Here is a 12,252-nt window from a genome sequence, read left to right as displayed (position 1 = left end):
CTGTTCAAATAAGTCAAGACAACCTCGTTGCCATAGATTCGGAAGGTGGAGTTGCAAAACCTATTGATTTTGTTGAGCATGATGAAGTTGTGTCTATTGATTTAATAGAAGATAAAAACTCATTGTTGAAGTCAAATGCTCGAGACGATCATTGTGACTCTTCAGTCTCGCCAGGTCTCGAAACAAATTGTTCAGAGTCGCTGGTGAACGCTCACCTCAAAACTACCAAAGAAGATTCTTTCATCACTCGTGTCAGTACTCGCGACAAAGAGAAATTCGAGGCCCAAGACTTCGAGCTGGACCACATTGACCGCCTCACCGGCATCTTCTATCAGGACAGCCTTGTGGAGACCATCACAGAGGACGACATAGACCGATACTTGAGCGGCCTCAGCGTCGAGGAGGTAGAGAGAGCTTGCTCGACTCCTCTCATACCCTCGCTTGACCAACAAGATCTTGTCAGCATGGACTGCTGTAGCAAATATTCCACACCCGAACAAAGCGGTGAAACTTTAGATATTGGAGCCCAAAAACCTGTGCATTTATCGTGTGCCTACTCGTCTTGCCAAAACATGTCGCGTGTTGGGATAAGAACAACTTGCGATGCTGATGCAAGCGAGGTTTGTTCAGGCAGTTCTTGTCTACAGGATCGTAAGGCTGACATTAAACCATTTGTCGACCCCTCTTCTAGTCTACTTTGCATGGACTGCATAGATCCTCAGCACGTGAGCGAATATTTGTTTAAGTTGGGCCACAGTTTGCACGACTTTAGCTGCTACTTGCATGAAGTTAGTGAATACGTTGCGCACGCTTCTTGCTCTAACTTGAATAGTCATAGTAATAGCAACAGCAACTGCACGTCTCTGGACTCTGCTATCGAGCTTCGTGACACATCCAGCAGCTCTCTGTCCGGCAAGACTTCAACGGACGTTTCTTCTTTAGACGCATGTGACCTCGAAGTTATCTGGCCAGAACTATGTTCTTTAGGTGCAAGACTTTTCGGTTCTCTCCTGGGTGGAACAGAACCGTCCACTCCAATGGGATTTATGTGCGAGGTCAGCGTCATTTTGGTGCTCCTTAGGATCCTGTATTGCTGTATTGGTGGTGTAGTTTCATTACTGCTTCTCGGCGTCGTAGAGTGAGTACAAATTTTCTGCGAAACCAATTGAGGACTCGGAAAATGTCGTATAAGTCATGAACAACTTCCATGAATTGTGTCTAAGTCGTCGAATTACACCGTACTTCAATTTACAAACGTGCATCCTCTGTTGTGATGGCCGTTTGTTGTGTCCTGAATTTTATTATAATTCTATCCATTTTTATTGTACGTAATCTACTGCATAGTTTCCAAAAGCTGCTCTATGTTGCCGTTCGAAACTATATTTTAATAGGTACTTTATTTACATTGAGCCTTATTTTTAAATTTTCAAACAAATTATCAACAATTACCGGTATGCCGAGTTCTGGATTAATTTTAATCGATCATGGCGTTACGTAACTAAAAAAAACAGTACAATACAACGTAGATTTCCGGCTGCCTTAACTCAGGAAAGGTTGCATGCATTTATATGCAGGGAGTAAGCGAATGATGAAATAACTACAGATTTACCAACCTCACACAGTCGTGTTGAGGCTCTCGCTATGCGTGCCCCACTAGAGCTCATACATTTTGGAATACATAATCTTTGTTGATGTTGTTTATGAACACATTATTGACTACGCTGCCTTAACCTCACATTATTGTGTGGAAAATTAAAAAAAACTATACCGTACTGACTGAAATATCCACGACGGGCACGTTTTTTGATGTCAGTAGATTAAATTCCGTCCATGATAGCGCATTGTGTAGATACTTGAATTGTATATTTGAATAGTTAGTCTACTGTACAGTATACACCATTGTGCCATCAATACATTCCACGTAAGCTATCGTAGGACATGTTACGTAGAAGTAACGTATGATCTACACTGCTTACAACTTCGTGACAATCTATAGTGTTTGCTCTGGGTGCTATATATGTAGCTTTACAATTTATCTAAGTGGTTCAATATTACCAACGTATTAAGTTAATTAGAGTTACATTATACATTATATATTGCAATAATAGCCGTCGAGATCAATAATAAATTGTTATACATTTGTTATCGTCGTAAACTAAGTGCGATAATTGCAGGAATACTTTCGTATCATTAGGAAAAAAACGTGCACTACGTCAGCCGTGAATTAGGTATTCAATTGAATGCTTGAATTGAAAGTAGTTGAATTGAAACTACTGAATTTTTAGACTAAGCTAAAAAGCGGTGTGGAATCGGCCTTTCTGTCTCTCTACAAGCTGTTAAATAACTCGGTGATTTGGTGCCACGTTCTCTCCTCATAAGATTTGCCCAGGCAATTGTTGATGCCAAATATTGAATAGTTTATATGATAACCCCCAAGCTGTAGCTGAAATAGTTGAGGATTTTGAATAAGCTATCAATAAGTTCTGTGTGACCGCAAGGAACAGGGCAACTCTTTATTTTAAGTTGACTTTTGTTGCTACTTCAACTTTGTTGCCCTCATTGCTGTGTTGGCTGTTAAGGTAGTTTTAAGTTTTAATGGAAGTTTGCGGAAGTTTTAATGCTAGAGTGTTTACAATTCTGTACCAACTCCATGATTTAATAAACTGGAAGTTTAAAAATGAATTGAGTAGCTATTGCTGACGCGAATTTTAATTGTTCTTGACTAACTACCCGAGGACGCATGGAGGACAATATATTATTTAAAATATTTGTCTAATTTTTCATACAAAATGCTATAACTCTTAGTGACGCGTGAAAGCCTGCAACATTTCACCATAATTTAACACATGGAGAACTTGAACCGTTGTTTACGGCTTGCTTGTAATTCAGTGACCACGCATTTGCAGGATTCATATCAAGTTCATCACATTCAGGTGCTACTCGTTTACGTCTAGGTATGCTACTCAGCGCTCATTAGTGCATACGTTTTATTTCACACCAACCGAACCCTCGCTGTAATGAAATTCCGTATTGGCGTATATGTTTAACGAAACAAGATTACATTTCTTGCATGTAGCATGTGTAATGGCCCTTTTCCACTATGGGACTGATTCAGAATGATAGTAGAAGGGGCCTTCTCATTGTGGAAAAGGGCCGTAAGTTAGACGTCATCATCTGCTTGCAGTAGCGTAGACACGGGAACAGAGGAGTGCAGATACAAGTATAAATAACTCTAGCATGTCGTTATATAAACGCTTCAGTTGACCGTTTTTTGATCGCTGATACTCTCTTCACATTTGCAGCTCATAAATCTGTTATATAGTTATTAGAATTCCTGGTCTCATGCATGCATTCAAGGTGAGCGGTGTCGGACAAGAAACAGTTTCATAACATTTTCTCTATTTTAAATGCTCACAACATAACGAAATATTCTCTAGTACCGAGTGCAAATACTAACTGATCGGCTCTGAGTTTCTCTTGCCTGGGGATTATCCTACATGGTTGTGTACCGACATTTGCTGGACTTTTTTTCACCCATTACGGTGTATTATGACGAACAAACTAGAGTATGTGGACCCAAGGAATCCTGGAATTTACTTTCTTGAGTCTTCAATTTATTGCCAGAAATCACGTAAAAGTGATTACTTATGCCTTGTATCGAACCAGTGTTATGCAATATCGCTTGCAGAAACCCATTTCGTCCATACATTGATTTATATCGGGTATATACCGCAGAGGTCGATGAGATTGCATTTGACGAGATCCAAGCAGATGCTCTTGGAATACTGATAACTAAATTACTAAGTAACTTTATTCTGAATGACTTGGAAAACGTAAGGTTTTAGTCTTTCTGGACGCGAACCTTATTTAGTGCTGGGATGTTATTTATTTAGCTGATAAGTTGCCGGCTCATGTGAGAGACATAATACTAGGCTGACATTCCACTAGGTGCCATATAGCAAATTTAATTAATTTTATATTGTCATCTATCAAATTACGGTCCGTTTTTTGGAGCAAAAACTTGCGTTGAAAATATTTTTTTCTGCAGTGTTAGTGAGATTTGTGAGGCATTATCCTGCTCAGCGGCAGCTATTATAAAGATGAATTTCAGTTCAAATTTGATTTGCTATCGGATCAATTAACTAACTTAAAGTATTTTTAATATTTATTTTTCATGCTATTTAGTTATATTCTGTTCTAATCTTTTTTTTTGCAATTTTAGCTGCCAGTTGGGGGTTTGGAACCGCAACTGGCTGTGAAAATAATAGTCGAAATCGGCAAGGTAGTTGGGTGGTTGAGAATTGGCTAGAGGGCAACATTGTCTCATCAAAACTGCCATCACTTTCATTTCATAAAATTTCGAAGTGATAACGACTGCATCTTGATATTCAAAGTTTGTTCTAAGGCCGGAATCCAATAGCATTTAGTCGCAGCTACACTTGCTTATACTTTGCAAATTACTCTTAGCGAAGATGTGTTGGGATTACTAAACCTGCACAAACTCGTGTCATATTGATTTATCCTGATGTGTACGATATTATTAAGTGATTTTACTGTGTACGCTACCACTTGGCAACTGTAGATTATGCCTTATTTTGTGACTTCTCCATCGAAATTGCATGTTTTAGAAGCACGAGGTTTTTACCCGTGCTCAGTATTATTGGTGTGTTTTTTACCCTATGTCCCCAGTATTTTCTGTCATCAGTAGTAATTTTGATTTAATTGTTTGATTTAATATCCAATTAATTTGTGCTTGCAGATTCAGTAAATATTCAGCCCGTATAAGTTTTGTTTGATTTTGCTTTGAGTTTGCATGATGTTAATAAATTCTAAACTAGAGATCCTCAGCCTGTGTGCGCCCGTTTGCTTGGGGTAAAGAATTTTCCTCTCCTTATTTGCACTTACATGCAAATATCTTAGTTATCCATTCATTTCTGTTGGTTATTTTATTGATCGTTTATCTAAATGATATGATGGGGGTCTATGAAATTCATTTACGTTTGAATTTAATAAATAATAATCTTGTGGGTGAGAGGAAAGTTACTTGAAGTTGCCTCGGAATGACCAGCTATGTCTACCATAATGCTTAAACAAGACGAGTTGATGGAAGGTGAAGATAAAAAAAACATCTATAATTCTTTTACGACCTACATTAAATTGTAAATTGTGTGGATTGCCGACTTTACTTCAATCTGCCGTTAATAATTTCCACGAAATCCTCAAAGTTTTTTTTCTAATGTCGTACATCTAGGTTAATCGTGCTTGTCGTGAAGATCATCTGCTCTAAAGACTAAAAAATGCGCGTTTAATATGCTGTATTCTTGAAGCCAAGTTCGTTGAAAAGTTTAATTTGTCACATGCGAGGCCGTGACTTTGGCGTCATTTGGGGATTGTATTATAGGACTGAACTAAACAGAAAGTCTGAAGGTAATGCTCACCATTTCATCTGTTGTATATGATTTTAAAATATATTTCAGTATACCAGCCTGAATCTTAAACTTGCCAGTATCCAGTCAATAATAGCTTTACGATGTACCGTAACTCACCGCTGCTTCGTACTAAATGCGGTAATGCGCAAGATGCCCGATGATTTATCGCACACTAGACTGCAAGTACGTATGTACTGTAGCGCACATATTAGTACACGAGACATGCGGTGGAGGTACCTAGCACTTATTCCCGCGTGTGTCAGGGGAGGAAGCCACATAATCTGCCCTCCGGACGAAGCTCAGGGACCGCCCCTGGTGGACCTCGACAAGCTCTTCCTGCAAGAGCAGCTCGCCGGCACCAGCAGGCAGTGAGTCATCGGCCTCTGTTGTCTTGTCCTCTTAAGAGCCTGGCACCTTAACTGCTAGGTTCTTTTAAATAGTGGGGCCTTAACTTATGTTTTCCTGTTCAAGAGTTGGGACCTTTTAACTGTTATGTTGTTCTGTTTGAGCAGTATGACTTTGACTGTTCTGTTTAATTAGTGGGTCCTTAACTGTTCTGTGTTCTGTTTAAGCTCTGGCTACTGTTCTGTGTTCTGTTTAAGCTCCGGCTCCTTAACTGTTCTGTGATCTGTTTAGGCAGGACTGTTCGTCCGTACGGCCCATTTGATGGAACGGCTTGTGATCGTCCTACATGTTTTTATTAATCTTCTGGATTCGTTGACATTTTACTAATTTCCTACTTCATTACCAGGCTAAATGTACATAGATATTTTCACTAACTTTCGTTTTAAGGACTTGCATGAATTTCTTGGTTAATTACTGTTAATGGATGTGTGTTCTATTTTGGGCAACCTAATTTAATCTTCAGTTCTTTACGTATTTTTTTCAATTCATGGGTTTACTCTCCGCTCAAATCTTTCCCTTACAATGTCCATTTAGTTATTTCTTCCGCATAATAACCTTTTTAATTTCGTCTAAATTTACCCGTTTACATTCCGTGTCCTCGGAGATGTGGAGTATTGGGAGACCGACATATGATTCTCTGAACAATTTTTCACGATATATTTCCGTGAACATTTTTCTATCAACAACCGGCTGATCTCTATCATCTTCTGACCGCCCACTCGTCAATTTTTGCTGGACAATCACTATATCGTGAAGCCTTCATTCACGATCATCAACAAACTCAGCTGCTCTTTGAAGAAGCGATTTCTCATATTCTTGTCGCGTGATCGTGGTGTGTATGTTTAATCGGAAATTATTATCAGTATTTATGCGAACCAACCATGCCGAACTGCTAAATGGAGTGTACCCAGGACTAGACACATTTCCTTACCGACAAAACGTCAAGCTTTGTCGGAGGATCTTGGATGTAAGATAGCGGCATACTTTATTGTAACAACTTTAAAACGTTGAATTCATGTTTATTTCTATGTCCGCCCGCATATGGGTTCGAGTATTTGTCTACTAGATTTGTGTGCTTCATTATAATTGGGCACTGTCGGCCGGCCTAAAGGTTTCCTTGTTCGCCACCTTGAAATGTGCCTCGACCCTTCATTCATTGCTTTTTGATTTCCAAAAATATTTCCTGATAGTATCATGCATATTTCTATCAGAATTCGACAGAACTTTAATTAAAAGTTAAGTCGATGGTAACATTGGATAATCTAATGCATCAAAAAGATATAATGGGATGGATGAAGTTTACAAATTGTATAACTCGGGATAACATTATAACTTTAACATGCATCGCATTGCACTGAAAATCCAAGTGATCGAAAAAACATCTTGGCTTTTATAAGTAGATAATTATTCTAGTGCGATCTTTTCTGTCATTAAAATAGAATGTTCATACCGATTATACTCGAATTTATCTTTGAGTAAAATTGAATGGCGCTGCTGTGAATTGAGGGTAGATGACGGTACATATTTGTTGTGGGTCTAAAAACAGTATACAATTGAGTTAATTAACATCTGAAATAGAACTATATTTCAGATTGATCGTTGGATTAATTTCAACTCCCATGTTGTGTTTCATAAATGACCAAAGTGATGTTTGTTGTACAAAGTATCTATTATTAAGTAAAAAAGGAAATGTACGAGATAAATTACCTTCATTTTCTCTGTGTTATATGAAACTGGTAAATGAAAATTACGAACTACAACGTCCAGAGCGTTCAAGTTTGTGTGGACATCACAGGTTTTGATCGAGAACGTGGCTCAGCGAGGTTGAAAAGTATTTTTAAATACAAGAATATATGCAATTAGTTAAGTGTTTCATATAAAGTTGATGTTAAATGTGTATACTTCGTGTTTGTCACTCATGCATGCTATGTATAACTGTTTGTTGAAACACTTCGGCTTGTTGAACTCACTGAATCTTTCAACTTCCTTCTCCTATTAACAGCCGCACTCAGTTCTACTAAAACGGGGCTTATGTGTTTTTCTTGTAGCACTTAGCAAAACTCTGAACATTAGGTGTCATGCATGCACTCTATTCTGCCGCGTGTTTGTTAATACTCTTACATCTCTACTGCTTAAACAGACGCGCAATATTTGTCACACTTGTTACGTCATGCTTTGTTGCATGTTACGTCATGCTTTCACTGTTACTTCCTTGTCCCGTTGGCTGGGTTGTTTGTCTTATCAGTTTTATCGTTTTTGAGTCAGCGGTGAGTGTAACTCAACCTGCACCTTGAGCGGCTGAAGAGCACACCAATACAAGATTTTCGTTTCCATCTGCTGGAATTGAAGCAAATTCTGTTCTGTTGCCTGTAGAATGAATTACAAATTTATTAGGCTTAAATAGTCTTGAGTAGACAAACTCGTCTGTTTTTGTGGGTAAGTAAAAATAACTGAAGTTCCCAACAGAAATGTTATAAATCATCGAATGAAGTCAAAATGAATGTATTTTTTTGTGTTTAATCAATTCTTGTACCCGGCAGGAACGAGGAGCCGCCCCCTGTCTCTGACGACCTCGAGGACCCCCCCGTGCAGGGCCCCATGCCCTACGAGCCTGACGACGCTCCTTGGAAGCGCCGCCAGAAAGAGTCCGGCATCCGGAAATTGTGAGTTACTTGTTTTAAGACTCGCCCGCCACGGAAACTCTGCCAGATTCTCGCCTCAAACATTGTGCGAGATTCTCGCTTCATGAATTGCGCGCGTGAAAGTTTGGTGCCATGCCAGGACTCTGCGCCAGGATATACGAGTGCGTGGGAAATTTTTGAAATACTCCGACTTTATGAGTCGCACCCTGCGAAAATTGTGACTCTTGCTTCACGACTGATGTGTGGTGGAAATTATTTGTTAGTCTCGCTGCATGTCTCGCGTGCTGGTTATTGACCGACTATCACTATCGAAAGAATTGACTATCGACCGAATTGACTATCAGCATCGACCGAATGCACGTAAAATTGCGAGTTACTTGCTTCAGAACTCGTGCTCTTCGGAATGTCTTGTGACTCTGGCTTCACGACTTGACGCCAGCGCCACGACTGTGGGACTGAAGTTCGTGATAGAGCGACGTGCGTCGGAGCATTTCATGATGTCGGGAGAACATTTGCGCTCGTAGGATCACTTTCCAATGATTCGTGAACATCGAAAAAAAGTGCAGACGGCCGATTAATTTAGTAAGATAAGAACACACTGTTGACGATATTTGGCCAACATTTTCGAAGATCACACATTTGATCATAGTTTTTTAACAGTACCGATCAGTTCATAGGTGCCTGCCTATTTTTAAAGGTCCAGCGTAATACCTACAGGTGGCGTTTGCAGCAACTACAACGGCGGTATCCAAAGCGGTATTCAACGGTATTCTCAACAATCCAGCAATTTTAGGTTGTTATTTCCCTGACTGGAGACGCAGTCCAGAATATAATATTCCTTGCTCTGGCAGTCAAAATTCAGATGATATATTTTATCCAAACAGTTAAGGCGGTAGCAGTAAGGAATTACCGCAAGAATCTCTGTTTCCAATGCTGAAATTAGCGGTGCGTACCACAGTAATTTGTCGTCTTTCTGAAATAACAATATGTAAATTTGCAATTTAAGGTTATCGGTGAATTTCTCCGCGCGAATTTATTATTATATATAATAATGGATGTAAAATCATCTGAATAATGATGATAACTAATGTAGTATGCTTATGTAATTGTAAGCAAAGTAATCGGCCGCTGAGTGCCTAACGAGTGACAACGCGTTCGATGCTACAGTCTTTCTGCAGATGATGGCTAGCCAACTATCGTGACCTGGCAGCATTGTTTATTTATTTTGTAATATTTCTTTCCTTATTTTCTTTGGTGATAGAACCGAAACTAGATGCTTCTTTACATCGCCCGCACGTTTCGTCCAGTTGTGTGGGCTGTTTCTTACATTTTATTACATTTTTTATTATTATTTAGAATTCAGTTTTATTTAAATTTGTTGATTAGATAATATTATCAAATTATGTTTTTTCTGTTTTATTTTAAATTTTCTTTTGTTTTCATTCCTGATAATTGATATTTCGCTCGCCAGCTTCGCCCGCATGAAGCAGCTCAGCACCGCCGTGATGCCGACAGACGCCGTCGTCATGGGCACTTCTCCAGCCCTCCACACTTTCCACCGCTCCTCTCTGCCGCTCCAACACCACTCCACTCCAGCCTCCACTTACTCCTCACCTCAATCCTCTATGTCTGGGTGCTCCCCTGCCTCCTTGTGGTCCCTGCCCTCCCAGTTGAGGGAGGCAGATGGAGTCGCATTGGCGCAAAAACTCCACCTGGATGCCAGCGACCCTAATTCGAATATCTCACCGCGCACGGACGACAGCGGTTTTGGTAGTTCACTTGGATTGCCTTTTAGAATTGCATCTAAAAAATCCTCGAGGAAGCTACCCTCTGCTGGGTCTTCGGCCTTTGATAAATTCCGCTCGCGGTTTCTGCTCTCATCAAATCCAGACTCTAATTCGTCCAGGAATCATGATTCATCGATTTCTGGACAGCGCGATTCATCATCTTCTGGAGACGTCGTTTCGTCTACCAAGGCGAGGTCGGATAGTATCGAATCAGCAGAATCATCTACCATGAGTCCATCAGCGTTTGGAAACTTGGTCTTCAAGGACTCGGAGGATTCGCATTCCCTCGCTGCAGAGGGATCCTATTCTCCGAGGAAGGAGTGTCGCGAGTCGGCAAAAATCAGAACCTTGGTTGGCTACGACAGGATCACCGAGGGCGAGGCGGCTGAGACATAATTGCCCTGAAATGAATTATTAAGTGGGACAAATTTTCTATTTTAGATCCTAGAACATTGACAGCTGAAAATACCTCGATTTGTATTGATTTATTTCACAGTCGTTGCATGGTGTACTCGTAAGCGGCTAATGCATGTGTCCCGTGAACGTTGAATATTCTTTGAGCCTCGTACTCTCCACGAGCTCCTACAACACGCGTAAAGAAGCTATGGAACTTAAGATCTTTATATTAATCTAATAAAAGACTTATCTTCTAGTTAGTATTTGTTAGAGTGGTAACCGCTTCGTGATTTTCTTGATAAAGTAAGTGACTTGCTATTTGTTATCATGGTTGAGAAAGCGTGTGTATCTTCACTAAGTAAGCTTAAAATCAGTACTGACTCTATAAACCAGCGACTATATTGAATATATTTTATTTGACGGCCAAAATAAGCGTCAAATTTCGTGCCATCGCTCCTGCTTCGCTTTCTTCATTCTCGATCACCTTGTAGTTCCGTCTAAAAAAATACTTCCCTTGCAAACTGTACTTATTAATTCAAACGGCAACTTATATAGCAATAGGGAAATGTATTTGCTGTATATTTGTCCCATGGAAACGCATCGGAAATTGTTGTTAATACCTTTCGCGTTTTTCCGATCTCTATAATTCTTTTCTCCTAGAAGATGAATGCGTTTTCCATTTATCTCCATGGTTTGCATTAGCTAACAACGTATCACTAATGCGAAAAGAATTTTGCACTTAGAATCACTTATTCCAGTTTTCTACCAGTGTATGAGGAGACAATATATATGAATTCCACGCCCGGTCACAGTCAATACGAGTAGCGCTGTCGACTTATTAGAAGGAAATTATCGTTTGCACTACATTTTGTGAGCGTTGCTTGAAGACTTGCTTTTGTTATAGGCTATAATACGATGCCTCTGGCCTGAACTTGCGTGCTTACTTTTACTTAAATTTTTGACAAAGCAGGCAGTGTAGGTGTTAAAATTTTTGATAATCTAGATTTTTTTGTATGTGAACATTATTTTACAATTATTACAGCGCAGGCAAGTGTAGACTGCGCCCCTGGATTTAGTTTCGCTTGAGCTAAGAAATAATTTTTTTAATTTACAAAATTTTTAACTGACAATTTTATCCGAAGTATTGGTGAATTACCATTCATTTGTTGGTGTCACGTATAATTATCACAAACGAAGACCAAAAGTTGAGGGGTTGGAATTAAAGAAATTCAAGCTGTTTTTCAAACTATTCTTCCACACAATCTCTGTTAATAGAGCTACGAATTTCTTCACGCATGGCTTTTCAAAGTCCATTATTAACAATTTTTGAATTGTACTGAAGGAATGAAGTGTTATCAAGTGAACCTTCTGCTGCCGATTTATTTTGCATTGATTATTTTTGCCGCTGCCATCGTAATTTGATCGCCTAATGCCGCACTATCGAAAGTTGCCTAACTCTCGTAGCGGCCGACTTATCGTCTGTATTTGGTGGATTTAGCCTGAAAAGCCGTCAATGATAGGCTGACAGAGTTGGAAACTCTTAACTATTTCTTGTACTACCGTATCTGTCACGCTATTCAACCGTAACGATCC

General features: G+C 39.6%; 1 protein-coding gene across 2 annotated transcripts in view; it reads left to right on the top strand.

The window, feature by feature from the left end:
- LOC108670589 (RILP-like protein homolog) overlaps positions 1 to 11,817 on the top strand; it is a 38,267-nt gene extending 26,450 nt beyond the window's left edge. Inside the window, exons 7-9 of one of the 2 annotated variants that reach the window (XM_047883075.1) lie at positions 5,693 to 5,797; positions 8,375 to 8,497; positions 9,948 to 11,817. In XM_047883075.1, the coding sequence (XP_047739031.1) occupies positions 5,693 to 5,797; positions 8,375 to 8,497; positions 9,948 to 10,659 (940 nt within the window). In that variant the 3' untranslated portion in view covers positions 10,660 to 11,817. The remainder of the gene's footprint in view (positions 1 to 5,692; positions 5,798 to 8,374; positions 8,498 to 9,947) is intronic. The other variant, XM_018158054.2, reaches the window with a different exon arrangement.
- The last annotated feature ends 435 nt before the right edge of the window (positions 11,818 to 12,252 follow it).

This window comes from Hyalella azteca, unplaced genomic scaffold, assembly GCF_000764305.2.
Source record: "Hyalella azteca isolate HAZT.00-mixed unplaced genomic scaffold, Hazt_2.0.2 contig11947, whole genome shotgun sequence".
Classification (NCBI taxonomy): domain Eukaryota; kingdom Metazoa; phylum Arthropoda; class Malacostraca; order Amphipoda; family Hyalellidae; genus Hyalella; species Hyalella azteca.
The sequence above is the reverse complement of the archived record's forward strand: the minus strand, read 5'-3'. Positions and strand labels throughout refer to the sequence as shown.